This window comes from Xyrauchen texanus, chromosome 10, assembly GCF_025860055.1.
Source record: "Xyrauchen texanus isolate HMW12.3.18 chromosome 10, RBS_HiC_50CHRs, whole genome shotgun sequence".
Lineage (NCBI taxonomy): Eukaryota > Metazoa > Chordata > Actinopteri > Cypriniformes > Catostomidae > Xyrauchen > Xyrauchen texanus.
Genome location: NC_068285.1, coordinates 43,770,078 through 43,784,671, shown reverse-complemented (window position 1 = coordinate 43,784,671; position 14,594 = coordinate 43,770,078). Strand labels below are relative to the sequence as shown.

The 14,594-nt window shown below is 38.4% G+C and overlaps 1 protein-coding gene across 3 annotated transcripts in view; it reads left to right on the top strand.

Moving 5' to 3' along the window:
- Positions 1-221: 221 nt before the first annotated feature.
- Positions 222-14,594, top strand: part of LOC127650135 (receptor-type tyrosine-protein phosphatase U-like) — a 298,945-nt gene continuing 284,572 nt past the window's right edge. For all 3 annotated transcript variants that reach the window (XM_052135337.1, XM_052135338.1, XM_052135336.1), the window contains exon 1: positions 222-411. In XM_052135337.1, the coding sequence (XP_051991297.1) occupies positions 342-411 (70 nt within the window). In that variant the 5' untranslated portion in view covers positions 222-341. The remainder of the gene's footprint in view (positions 412-14,594) is intronic.

Below are 14,594 nucleotides of genomic sequence, written 5' to 3'. Positions count from 1 at the left end.
GCTCTGTGGGGGGTCAGCCTAAGGCGGCTGCCTATATCGCCAATACCAGGATCCGCTACTGAAACCAGCGCTTCAACAACAGTCCCTGCAGCAGCTTTCAGGTGATTTTTGATGTACGAGCACAGGGAGGCGCTACAGCCCTTATCTGGTCACTGTTCGTGCGTTTGCGGGGTGAAAGGCAGGAGTTGTGAGGGGGGTATAATAGTTTGTCCTGACGTCAGCTGGCAGATCTGGGGTCTGTGTTGCGTGTGTCTAGATGAAACTCAGTCTCGCGGCAGCCGGATATCTACCACACTGTTACTCGCACTGATAGTATTTCACCTGCTGGACTACACGCTGCCATGCATCTGTGCGCCTTTCTGCTGTTTCTCATCGCCAGGATCTGCGCTGAAAGTCAGGAGGGGCCAACAGGTAACAACAGTGTGTGTTTACACAGCACCATGGACAGAGAGTCCCATACTTACACACTATCTGCCCTGGGAATTAAACAGCAGAGAAGTTTCATGGAAATGTCTAATTGTCTTGGCCAGTTGATTGGCAGTGACAGCTGTGAGATTTGGACGGTTTATTGCAAGACCTCGAGATGAGCGCGTGCACATACAAAAATGGCGCTAAAATAGGATATCTGAGCGATTTAGTTAGTGATCTAAGGATTAAATCGGAGTAAAGAATAAATGATTCTGTGACTGAATATATTTGTTTGAGTAAATGTTTCATTGAAGCTATCTGAACTAGTTCAAAATAACTTGGCACCATGAATAATAGGAAGTTATATCTCATAAATGCAAACCTTTAATAAGGATTCACTTGCTTTTTCTCACTTTTCCAAGGAATTCTCTCTTAAAAAGTCTCAAGCTTTCCTACATATGCAGACAACTCGATATGTTGTGGAAAATGTAACCATTAATTATGAGTGGTCATATAAACATAGGCTATCTCAAAATATTGCACAATTTCGGTTCTGTGTATTTTGGGGGTGTCTCACAATGCAAAATGCATCCCTTATTTGATCCATCTGCTATGGGATAACTAATGCTGTCTATTTATTAATGGATTCATGTCAGTAAAACATGATTTATATATTAGTTTATTATAGCACATGCTCAATATGAAAATATGAAGCATTATGCCTTCTGTTTCAAGCTTGTTTCCAGATCCGAGCCTTTAAAATGTCTTTTGTTGGTGTAACAGGTTGATTCAGTCATATTAGATTTATTATAATTTTTTGACTGGAATAAAACCGGTTTAGATGTGACTATGTTTTTAGAAGCATTTTTAGGTTAAAGATGTTGCAAGCAATTTAAACAGTTCTAGGACTTCATAGCTGTAGCAAAATAGTGTTCCCAAACTCAACAACCACAACACATGAAAGTAGATCACTTCTACTCAGAAACATACAGTATACATATATATATATATATATATATATATATATATATATATATATATATAATAGCTGTAATTAATTGTCATTCATTTGTACAACACAAAATATCAATTATACAGTGAACTAGAGTTTTTCTTTGGCTTAAAATGCATTAAATGAATATTTTAAGTACTGGTAACTCACATGATTAAGTACAGAATTGAGGTTGTGGTTAATACACACAATCCCTTGAGCTTGAATAATTTAAGCAAGTTTGTTTAGTCAAAAGGAACTTATTGGGGAATTGAATTAGTTGTTATAAGGAATTCACAGAAGTAGAAACAATAATATAAATGTTCATTTGGAACAATGTGCTGTTGTTCAATCTTGTCCGTGTGACATGCGTTTTTAAATAAATGAAGTTGAATGACACCGATACATTTGCGTATATCTAACAAAGGTTTTCCAGCTATGCTGGCATAAAATGATCATATTTTAAATTTACTTAAATGTGTCATGCAGAAATGCTACATATATATTGTAAGTATATCCAACAGATCATTTTGAAGTGTAGCGCTGTAACAGAGACAGATGTAATATCATTGCACCTATTTCAATTATATTTTTCAGGAATAGGGACATTTTCTGCTTGTCAATTTTTATGCACCGATCAGCCACAACATTAAAACCACCTGCCTAATATTGTGTAAGTCCCCCTCATGCTGCAAAAACAGCGCCAACCTGCATCTCAGAATAACATTCAGAGATGATATTCTTCTCACCACAATTGTACAGAGTGGTTATCTGAGTTACTGTTGACTTTATCAGTTCAAACCAGTCTGGCCATTCTCTGTTGACCTCTCTCATCAACAAGACATTTCCATCCTCAGAACTGTCCCTCACTGGATTAATTTTGTTTTTGGCACCATTCTGAGTAAATTCTAGAGACTGTTGTGTGTGAAAATCCCAGAAATACTCAAACCAGCCTATCTGACACCAACAATCATCCATGCGATTATCTAAACAGCCAATCATGTGGCAGCAGCGCATAAAATCATTCAGATACGGGTCAGAAGCTTCAGTTAATGTTCACATCAACCATCAGAATGGGGGAAAAAATTTGGACCGTGGTATTATTGTTGGTGCCAGATGGTCTGGTTTGAGTTTTTCTGGGATTTTCACAAACAACAGTCTCTAGAATATACTCCGAATGGTGCCAAAAACATCCAGTGAGGGGCAGTTCTGTGGTCAGAAATGTGTTGTTGATGAGAGAGATCAACAGAGAATGGCCAGACTGGTTCAAACTGACAAAGTCTACAGTAACTCAGATAACTGCTCTGTACAATTGTGGTGAGAAGAATATCATGTCAGAATGTTATTCTGAGATGCGGGTTGGCACTGTTTTGGTGGCACGAGGGGGACCTACACAATATTAGTCAGGTGGTTTTAATGTTGTGGCTGATCGGTGTACACAGTTTATAAAAATGTCTTACAGCACCATTAACAGACAAAAATGTTTATGCAGTGCAGCCTTTGTTGTTGACTATCCATTTTTTTAAATTCAGTGTCTTTTCAGTTGTGTATATTGAGTCAGGGCTGTTTATTGTTGGATTTCTGAGAGTTGACGGTATGTATTGTGATGTTGAAATAGATTTTCAGTGTTTTTGAAGCACCCTTCAGTCTGTCAGATTACAGCATCACACAGCAGGATGTGTGGGAGGTAATGAGACCTGTGCGCAAGTTCCGTGTGTGTGTGTGTGTGTGTGTGTGTGTGTGTGTGTGTGTGTGTGTGTGTGTGTGTGTGTGTGTGTGTGTGTGTGTGGCTGCAGTTGCAGGTGAGGAAGGTTGCAGAGGGTTTCTCGCTGCAGTAATCCAAACAAGAGCGAGTGGGCATTTCAGAAGATGCGTTCATGGATATAGAAGGCTTGCAAACAAGGCACTACCAGGCTTTAAAGGAATAGTTTAGCCCAAAAATGACTCGCCCTAATGTCATCCCAAGTCTGTATGTTTTGATTGTTTTCTCTGGAACACAATAGGAACGTTTTTGAAGATTGTTCCCGTAGCTTTTTTCCGGCCAACACCAGTTCATAGAGACAATGTTTGTCAAGCTCTGAAAATTACATAAAAACACCATTAAAATATCTTCAAAGTAGTTCAGCCGACTTTCTAACGTGTGTAATGTCTTGTGGCTATGCTTTTGAAACAGGGCACGTTTTACAGTTTAGACTGGCTCCGTTCTCTTTCATTGTAAACAAGGGCATCACTTTGTTTTAAAATGTTGTGGGGATATTTGGGGTGGGTATTATGCAGAAAAATCGTTGGGTTGCCTTTACTGGTAAACGTACCACATGTGCTGTTCACACATAACATCAGTATTGAAATTTATAGGGAATGATACAACTCCTCATTAAGGGAAATTGCCAGAGCAAAAGGGGTTTGCTTTTTTTTTTTTTGCATCGGTTTGCATTTTGCTTTGCGATTTTAACTGGAAAAGAGTGAGAGCCGCGCAACAGCGAAGTGAGTTGAGCGTGTGTCTGGATGCACATCGCCACCCACTGTAACTCAGCGACTCTGATTACAGCCGAAACGACAAGTCATTATAACATAAAATTCATACACTGGTGGCCATAAGTTTGGAATAATCTACAGCTTTTGCTGTTCAGGAAAGGAAATTGGTACTTTAGTTCACCAAAGAGCATTCAACTGATCACAAAGTATAGTCAGGACATTACTGATGTTAAAAACAGCACATCACTATTTTAAAAAAGTAATTTTTGATCAAATCTAGACAGACCCCATTTCCAGCAGCATCACTCCAACACCTTATCCTTGAGTAATCATGCTAAATTGCTAATTTGGTACTAGATAACCACTTGCCATTAAATCAAACATGGCTGAAAGATATTTGGTTTGTTAAATTAAGCTTAACATTGTCTTTGTGTTTGTTTTTGATTTGTACAGTATACAATAGACTGGCATGTCATAAGGTCAATTTTAGGTCAAAAATGGCAAAAAAGAAACTTCTTTCTCTAGAAACTCATCAGTCAGTCATTGTTTTGAGGAATGAAGGCGATACAAAGCTTGAAATTATTAAGAAACTGAAGATTTCATGCAAAGGTGTACACTACAGTCTTCAAAGACAAAGGACAACTGGCTTTAACAAGGACAGAAAGAGATGTGGAAGACCAGATGTACAACTAAACAAGAGGATAATACATCAGAGTCTCTAGTTTGAGAAATAGATGCCTCACATGACCTCAGCTGACAGCTTCATTGAATTCTACTCGCTCAACACCAGTTTCATGTACAACAGTAAAGAGAAGACTCAGGGGTGCAGGCATTATGGGAAGAATTGTAAAGAAACTTTGAAACAGAAAAACAAAAAGAAAAGGTTTGAGTGGGCAAAGAAACACAGACATTGGACAACAGATAATTGGAAAAGAATGTTATGGATCTTAACCCCATTGAGCTTTTGTGGGATCAGTTAGACTGTAAGATGTGTGAGAAGTGCTCGACAAGACAGTCACATCTATGGCAAGTGCTACAGGAAGTGTGGAGTGAAATGTCATCTGAGTATCTGGACAAACTGACAGCTAGAAAAACAAGAATCTGCAAAACTGTCATTGCTGCATGTGGAGGATTGTTTGAGGAGAACTCTTTGAATTAGTTTAAGAAGTTCTGAACATTTGTTTTTCAAATTGTAACAATTTTCATGTTGTTAATGTCCTGACTATACATTGTGATCAGTTGAATGCCGCTTTGGTGAATAAAAATAAAAATGTATTTCCATAAGAGCAAAATCTGTACATTATTCCAAACTTTTGGCCGCCAGTATATATCACAAACTCCAGTGCTGGATCCGGCGGTTATTATAACTTACATGAACAAAATGAAAACTCTTGTTCAAGAACTGGCAATATTTATTTATTGGAGTGGTGGTGGCGTAGTGGCTAAAGCACAGGGCTGTTAATCAGAAGGTCATTGGTTCGAACCCCACGGCCACCACCATTATGTCCTTGAGCAAGACACTTAACTCCAGGTTGCTCCGGGGGGATTGTCCCTGTAATAAGTGCACTGTAAGTCACTTTGGATAAAAGCGTCTGCCAAATGCATAAATGTAAATGTTATTCTTCATTAGACTCTTTCATGATTTAAGCTATTTTAAAAAGCGGTGTGGTTAAAATTGGCAAAAGCAAAATTTAGCAAAATAAACAGGATGAGTCAAAATTATTGGTTAAACATTATGCCACAATGTCGCAAACTCGGGACATTTCTTAAAGATGATGTTTCTCAAGATCTTATTTGGCATATTTCTATTTGTGTTATCTCATAGTTTTGATGACTCATTCTATAATATGGAAAATAGAAATCATAGAGTCAGTGTGTCCAATCCTTTGACTGGGATAAATACCAAAAATATAATATGAATGCCAAAAGCAATAATTCAAGAGAACCAACAAAATACTGCTTAGACACAAATATCTGTCATTGCTTTTGCATGACACGGATTGGTACTCTTGATAAAGCATCTGGAGACATCAGAGAGAAAAAATGTGAGCAAGTTCAAAAAGACTGCAGAAGAATGAAACTGGTTCGAGCAATGTCCTGCAACCCCCATCAGCCCACCAGAGTCAGCAGAAAGAGTACGAGTAGGTGGATGATATTATAAAGGAGGGCAGCAGAGGGCAAGTACTCGGCAACACTCTCAGTGCACTTACCATCTCCAGAGAGTTTGAAGTTGAGCTATCACACTTCTTTCATATCTTTCATATCATAAACACTCTTTTTAATATATATTCTGTGTTAAGATGCAAAAGCTCGAGCTGTCTGTTGTGGCTGTGGTTGCCATTTTAAAAGATTATTGCACCACAAAGGGAAAAATTGTGTCATTATTTGCATCAAAACGTCTCCTTTTGCAGTTTTGGAACAACACAAGGGTTGTAACAAAGTCTGAATTTTCATTTTTGGGGTGATCTATCCCTTTTATTTCATCAGCTTTCTTGGAATAGTTGGAGAAATCAGTACTCCGCAAAAATGCTGGTGCACTTGCATAAGGTAATCTGTTATTGTTAAACATGTTGCTTCAGGTTGCTCTTTTACAATCAGGCAGAATGCACACTCATCAGCTTGTGCAGGCAGCTCCTCACCCTCCCGTCCTCTGTATCCGAGTGGACAGATTGCACACTACTCCTGTGCTACACTCACCAGTAAGGCATCATGGGACAGTGTGCAGGGGCTGTCAATGCATTGTTGCTCCTGACGCTCCCAGAAGACATTACAGTACAGATGGTGCTCCGCCAACAGGCGTCAGGTCCCGTCACACAGTGTTCAGGTGCCAGTAACAACCCAACAATGTGGTCCCACCTCACTACTCCATCACCAGAGCAATACAGGTTTAGTAAAGGGAAACAATATTATTTTTACTTAGCAAACTGATGTTGAGAATTAGGGGTGAGAATTGTTATGAATTTAACGATTTCAGTTCTGATTCTGATTCCTCTTAACGATTCAGATTCCAACAATAGTTCCATCAATGATTCTTACTTTAAGGAAGAAATGTTTGGAAATAAGAATTGCAATTCTTATTGCATTTACTGCACTCAGCAGTCTGTTTCCAATTATGACAAATCAGAAATTAGGGCTGGGCGATTAATAAAATTTTATTTTCAATTGAGATTTTGCTTTCCAACAATTATGAAAACAAGATAATCGAGATAAACGACTATTGTGTTGCATTCCGTTTCGCAATAAACAATATATAGAGATTTGCAATATCTTGAAGTCGTCTTCATTAAAGTTCAAATAATAAGGATGCAGGTTATGAAAATAAACTCTGAAACTGGCATTTCTCAGTGCGGCCAGCGCAGTGTCTATGAGTTGCGTGAAATGAACGGGGAAGAAATTGAATCTTCTCCCGGCCGATACACACTCTGGCGCAGACGTTTGTCACCCGTGCGCATTTGTTGCAGCTAGACTATAACATGATGGCTCTTGATGTAGTGAATCATAATGTGTCACGTTCACTGTGTGGATCTTATCATGGAGACAATTGGCAATACGGCAAAAAATATTTTATCGAAGAACTTTGAAGAGCTCGACATTAAGGCTTGTCCGCGACAAGTGGATTTTTGAAGGGACAAGTGAAAGAGAATTTTACTTGCCTGACCGGACAAGCAGACTGATTAAAACGTAAATAACAAAAAAATAACTGGCTATATTTATGATAGGCTAGGCCTAGAAAGTTAATATTCTTATTCTGCCATTGAAAATAATCCAGAGTGCATAATTTTATAATTCGCTAGTGAATCTAGTAAAAGCTGTGCCCTGTTTGATTGACAGGCAGCGTATGTGTGTGTACTGAACGTGTGTGTTACGAAAATGCTTGTGCTAGTGCACACCGGAACAGTCAAATACATTTCAAACTTCTGCCAAAATGCTCGTGTTGGTGAGGTATTCATGTAAACACAGAGAGTGATGTCTAAAGTGAACGTAAACAGCAGAGAAATGGATTTGTAAATGAGTAAAAGTGTAAAGTTAAATAAATGCATGGTGTTTCCAAAGTCAATGAGTAATTGTGTTAAATAATCGTGATCTCAATATTGACCAAAATAATCATAATGATTTTTGCCATAATCGAACAGCCCTATCAAAAATAAATGTAATGCAAAAGATGTTTACACAGACTTTATAGAGGCATACATTCAGTCCAATAATTAGATTTTATCTATATATTAAATAAGAATTCTAAACAAACAAAAATGTGATAAAATATTTTATGTATTCTTTTTTTATTATTAATATTATTATAATTTTTTCAATAAAATTCAACTGATTACAACAAAAGTGTGATATAAACAACCACTGAGTAACTGCAAACCCTGGTGTATACTGGTCACATGGTAGATTCTAAAGAACTGGCTCAAAGGAGTAATTTGTTTGGGAATCAGACTACACTGGTTGCGCTATTCTGTTTGTTTCACACTGTGTATTCAAAAGAACCGACTCATAAGAGACATTTGTATGTGAATTGCAGTACACTGGTCATGCTGTGTTTCGCACTGAAGATTGGAAAAAAAACGGACTCTTTAGAGTAATTTGTATGGGAATCGGACTACACTGGTCGCTTTGTATGTTGCAGCATGTAGATTCAAAGAACTGACTCATAAGAATCATTTAGTTAGGAATCTGACTAAACTGGTCTTGTTTGTTTCGCACTGAAGATTAAAATAACCGACTCATTCGAATCATTTGTATGGGAATCGGACTACACTGGTCGCTTTGTATGTTGCACTTTGTAGATTCAAAAGAACTGACTCCTAAGAATCATGTAGTTAGGAATCTGACTAAACTGGTCATGCTGTTTGTTTCGCACTGAAGATTAAAAGAACCGACTCATAAGAACCATTCGGTTGCGAATCTGACTACTCTGGTTGCGCTGTGAGTTGCACACTGTAGATTCAAAAGAATTGACTCATAAGAATCTTTTTGTTGGGAATCGGACAGCAAGTGTCAGTATTACTTATGTTCATCCTCAAACCCTGTACTCTAAAGGCCTGTTCATGACATGCAGTGACAAAGCAAGAAAGCAACTACCAATATATTTTGATAGATCTTGTTTATGATATGATGTAATGGAGCTTCATAAACTAGTTTCAGTAGGAGCAAGTTCATTTAATCTGACCAATCGAATTGCCAGAGTAAGCATATATAAATAGCTGCTTACCTCTTTCTGGTGTCAAGTCTTCTCGGATCATCGGATGCAACTTTGCTACATAGCATTCGCCTTCAGAACAGCTCTTCTGTCTAAATCAACTAGTTTTTCAACAGAAGCTGCTGCAGCATCGACGGCTTCCACCTTAAGTGTTACTCTGTCTTTCTTCCTAATCTCTATTCACCAAAGGAGATTATTGCGTGAAGCTGCTTCTGCAAACTGGCTGCTTCGGCGCTGTATACTTCTCTAAACTTTCCTCTGTGAATGGGTGCTGCTCCGGCTTCATCCATTCGAGCTATATTGCAGCTTTATTCAATAGCGAGAGAAACAAAGATGAACTGTATATTTCAACCATTATTTCAACCCCCTCAGCATTTTAGTCTGGTTCTACCACACAGGTGATTCTTTTAGCCTCGTTACCTTGCCGCACAGCTCATTTAGGGCATGGTCTATTCAGTGATTTTGTTTCTTCCAACATGACTATCAGGATTGTTCTCCCTCCAAAGTGCCCTTCGGAGTGCGATTTTATTCCATTCGGAACACAGGGGCAATCATGCAACAAGTGAACTTCCTCCCAAATGACCGCTTCTTTAATTACAAGACCTTTTCCAATGAACGCAGACATTTTAGCGTGAGCACGCTGCCGCAGCAGCACCCATTCTGACTATGCTACAGCACACTACAGCTATATACAGTGTATATCCGAACAGACACGAGCTGAGGCGGATTGCGCGCAGCATCAGAACTCATTCATAATCATTCCGCAAACATGTCTCCCATCCTCACGGCATCAGAGTTTGCCTCATCGTGCAGCCTAATATCCGTGAAGCAAGTGATTCTACAAACTTCTCATCTTTAGACTATAATACTACTTATGGAAATGTATTGTTTCCATAAATCATGGTATAAATATGGGCAGGAGGGGGGTTGTACATGTACTGGTATGTTCTGACTGTACTTTTGTTGTGGTTGTTACAGAACTGAGCTGAAACATTTGAACGCACACACACACGCACACAGACACACACACTTCTCGCTGGAAGATTGACTAAGCCCCAGCTGCTGCCCTGGCAACATGGAAAATATGTGAGAGAGTGCGAGACTTCTGAACTGCAGAAGACACTGTTACCCCCTGTGCCCCCTAAAAGTCATTTCTCAGGAGAAAACACACACACACACACACACACACACACACACACACACACGCCTTTTCATGTCCTTCAGAGATGCTGTCAGTGCTTGCTGGTTTGGCAAGCTCTGCATAAGTGTCCACTACTCCTTTAATAAATTAGATGACATTTTATTTGAATGTGAACAAACAACAATAACAATATTGTACGTAAATGTGACTTTTGAACAGTATAGATAGGTGTTTAATTTTAGACAATAGACGTTTATCTGTTTGACACTGGGCACCTCATGCCAACCACTACTAATATATCTCTTCACAAACCCTTGGCATGCAGTCAGAGCGGAAGGTGACTTTGTCAGGTGTGTCAGCATACTGTAACACCTGAGATAACAGCTGCTGTCCTTTCACACCTGCAACAACTCCAGCACTTTCTGTTTCTCTACCCCACCCCCTTTTAAAACCAGTTTATGTGTTATATTCACAAAGGGGATAGCTGATCATGTGACCTATTGAACAGATGTCGATAGAGGTCTAAAAAGTAATTGACATTTCTATAGTGTCTTCTTATATAGGGAAGACCAGGGCTAGTTGTCACACTTTTTATTCCAGTGAATATTTCTCAGAGTAGCTTTATTTTTGCAAGTCATTTTCTGCATAGCCACATACATTAAAGTCTTGGTTACACATTTTGTTTTCACTGTAATAGTCCTGGAAAACAAATGTAGTTCATTGAACAACACATGTCACCTTCTGTGACAACTTGCCAGAATAGCATGCCCTATTGTCACAGTGAACCTTGCCTCTAAGTTGTTAGTGTAGGTTTCATGTAAAAATTCTATAAATGTATGACATTTAAAACACATGTGACTACCTGCCCTGATAAAAATGTAACAACTTGACATTCATAAAAAATACCTTTGTCCTTAGAACACATTTAAGCCTTTCGGTAAATCTTCCTAAAGTAGACTCTTGCCTTAATGTTACAGTAACAATTTAGTTTACTAGATTATGTTTGCTAGATTCTCCAAGAGCTGTAACTTAAAATATGATGATAGTGAAAATTGACTTTGGAGGGTAGAATTCACTAAAATAGTGAGCTAAAGCACATAACCAGTAATCAGAAGGTTTCTGGTTCGAACCCCACTGCCACCACCATTATGTCCTTGAGCAAGGCACTTAACTCCAGGTTGCTCCGGGGGGATTGTCCCTGTAATAAGTGCACTGTAAGTCGCTTTGGATAAAAGTGTCTGCCAAATGCATAAATGTAAATGTAAATATAAAATGATTCTAATTTAAGAGGGTGTTAGAAACAAACATACCTACATAGCACACGTACAGTGCATCTCTGAGATGTCTGTTTTAGATCTTTTCATCTGGAAAGCATCACAAACTAATTAACATCTGCTAAACATCTTAAAAAGATCAGATTTACAATCTTTTTAAATCATAAATGTCTGAAAGACATCTGCTGAAGTCTTGTTGACATCCGAGAGGAAATGTCTTATAGATGTATTGCTGATGAGCAAACAATGTAAAAAAGACATCTTTCAGATGTAAACACACACACACACACACACACACACACACACACACACACACACACACACACACACACACACACACACACACACATATCAAATAGACGTCTGGGTGATGTAGGGGTACAAAACCTCTGCTAGAGAAAACACACCTTTGCACAATTGGACTCCAAATCTTATCCTTATGGAGATACAGCCATTGCAGCAACTTCCCTGCCCCGGTCGAACCCATTTAATTGAACAGAAATTGCTCAATTTGAGTGCAAACTCTATGAAAGGGTTTTTTAAAATGCTTATCCAGTAATCTTGATAAACTGAAAAAAGTCATTGAAATTCATTGGTCAAAAGGTTTGGGAATCTTGTTGCTTATGACCTGCATGCATCCACAGAATAAAGCTTTCCCTCTTTCACCCTCAGGGATGAGACCGTAGGACCAATGTTTCAGTCTTTGATCAAAACTTCAGAGAGAAACAAACCATGAGAGAGGACATGTAAAGAGTTCAGACCAAGTTGTTTCTAACATCAAAACAAGCTGCTCAGAGAATCAATCATACGTTTTATCATAAACTCAATGTGTACTTGTTTGGGAAAGTATGGAACCAATGAGAACATCATAGACTGAAGCCCTCCCCTCATGACCCCGTGACCTCTCTCCCCTCCTCTTCACGTCTGGTGCTATTGTTGATGATACAGTTAAGTGAATCACAGATGTTGTTATGACTGGAGACGCTGTGATTGAAATGAGGGCAATAACGACATGAGATTTATGACCTCAATCAGTCAAATCAACACTTAGGGGCTAGATAAACACTTGTAGCTGTTATAAACTTAAAACAGTTCCATGAACAAAATCGTGATTATTACAATCATTACTATGATGACTAGATTTTTACACATTTTGAAGAAAATCAAGTGGTGTTTGCCCATGCAAAACATGTTGCCACAATGCTAGGGTGATCTGGGTGGTTTCCAGGGTATTGCTAAGCAGTTGCTAAGGTGTTCTGAGAGTTATTAAATGCAGTTGTGTAGACGTATAAGGTGGTTGACAAGTAGGGTTGCCACTTTTGAAATTGTCAAATAAGGGACACTTAAATGGGGGTGGGGAATCAAGGCCCCTAACCACACCCTCCAGTGTTAATATGCGTTATTCATTAAAATTGTATATCCTTTCTTATATGCTAAAATGAGAACTTTCCTTACACATGACTTATTAAAAATATATATCTGTTATATGTAAAAAAAAATAAAAAAATAAAAAATTTATTGATTCGATACTATACGTATCATTTTATCTTTATATCCTGGACAATCCTGTATTTTACAGGTTGGGTGGCAACCCTATTGACAAGGCATTGCTATGCTGTTGCTAAAATGTTCTAAGGGTTTTTTGTGTATTGCTATGCAGTTGCTATGATGTTTTGGGTGGTTGTTTACTGGCCAAAAGAGCCCACCCCATGTCTCTGCGAGTATGTTTACATGTACACCAATACTGATACACATATAACTACCAAAAATCAGACCACATGTTTACATGAGACTTCAAATTATTCCCTGCTTTTGACGTCAAAATGTAAACAGTCAAGTGCACAACACTTGCGCACATCGGATTAGCTGTTAAATATGGCAGGAAATATGTTTACATTCAATGTAAAATCTGGGTAATGGGCAAAAACCTACCCATGATGATAATTTTTTGCTTAAACCGGTTATGACCATATACCGATAAATGAATGCTATTCTAGGCATTTACATGACTGGACGCATTGATGGCTTATTAACCATAATTGGTGTATATCATGGAATATTTGACCCATTTTAATGTCCCATTAAGACCCATTTTAAGTCTGATTGCTTAGAAAATATATAGTTTACCTCTCCTAAACAAAGCTACCAGGGATTATAAACGATATGTTTTCATTTTGGTTCGTTCTGAGCAAAACATTTTTTTTTGGTTCCGGTTCAGAAGTTCTGCAGCCTCTTCATTCACAGAATACAACATACACAACTAGAAATTAGGCAAAGAAATGTGTGATGTGGCAGTTTCCTTCAGGATCAAAGCACATTATTTACATTTTCCGGGTAACATGAAGTCGTGTAGTTCCAAAGATGTACTGTGATAAACCCTTGGGTTTCATGAAAAAATTATCTGAACAAAATTAACCAGATATAACTGACTACCAGCATTTAAAAACAATTTAAATTGGATTTTCGGAACAATTGAAAATCAGTTTTCGGTTATGCTCTGCAAAAAATTCTGTTCGTATTCGGTTTTCGTTCCTTGAACCATTTTTAGTCCCTGAAAACCACACAGTTCAACTCAATGAGTTGCATTAGTGACACATTGATGTTTTATACTTTGAGTTAGATATCTGTTCCAATGCCTAACCCTACTCCCAATTCTAACCATAAACCCCAAGTCTGAGCAATAGTAATAGTGATGCTGGACTTATTAATCACCACTAATGAACTCAAAACATGGTCCCTCCGAGCAGCACAGCTATTCAGTGACTGTCTTTCTATGTACTTTCTTTTGGCTGTTTTAGAGAAATGATTGACCTTTTCCCATCGATCCTCTCGCCAACCTTCCGTAAGTGATGCTGGCAGCCGAGGAGAATCCCAAGGGATCGTCTTATTTAAAGAGAAGGCTGGATTGATTTCACATAACTCTGCAGTCACACCTTAACTGCTGATGGGGTGAAAATGTTTGAGGGATGTTTGTGGAGAGTTTGGAACTCTGATGGAAGAACTCTGTCAACTTCACTGCATTATTGAATTTGAGCAGCATGTAGGTTTAATGCAATTGTAAGTTCTATGTTTGGAAGGGTACAGGAAAAGTAGGAGGAAGAG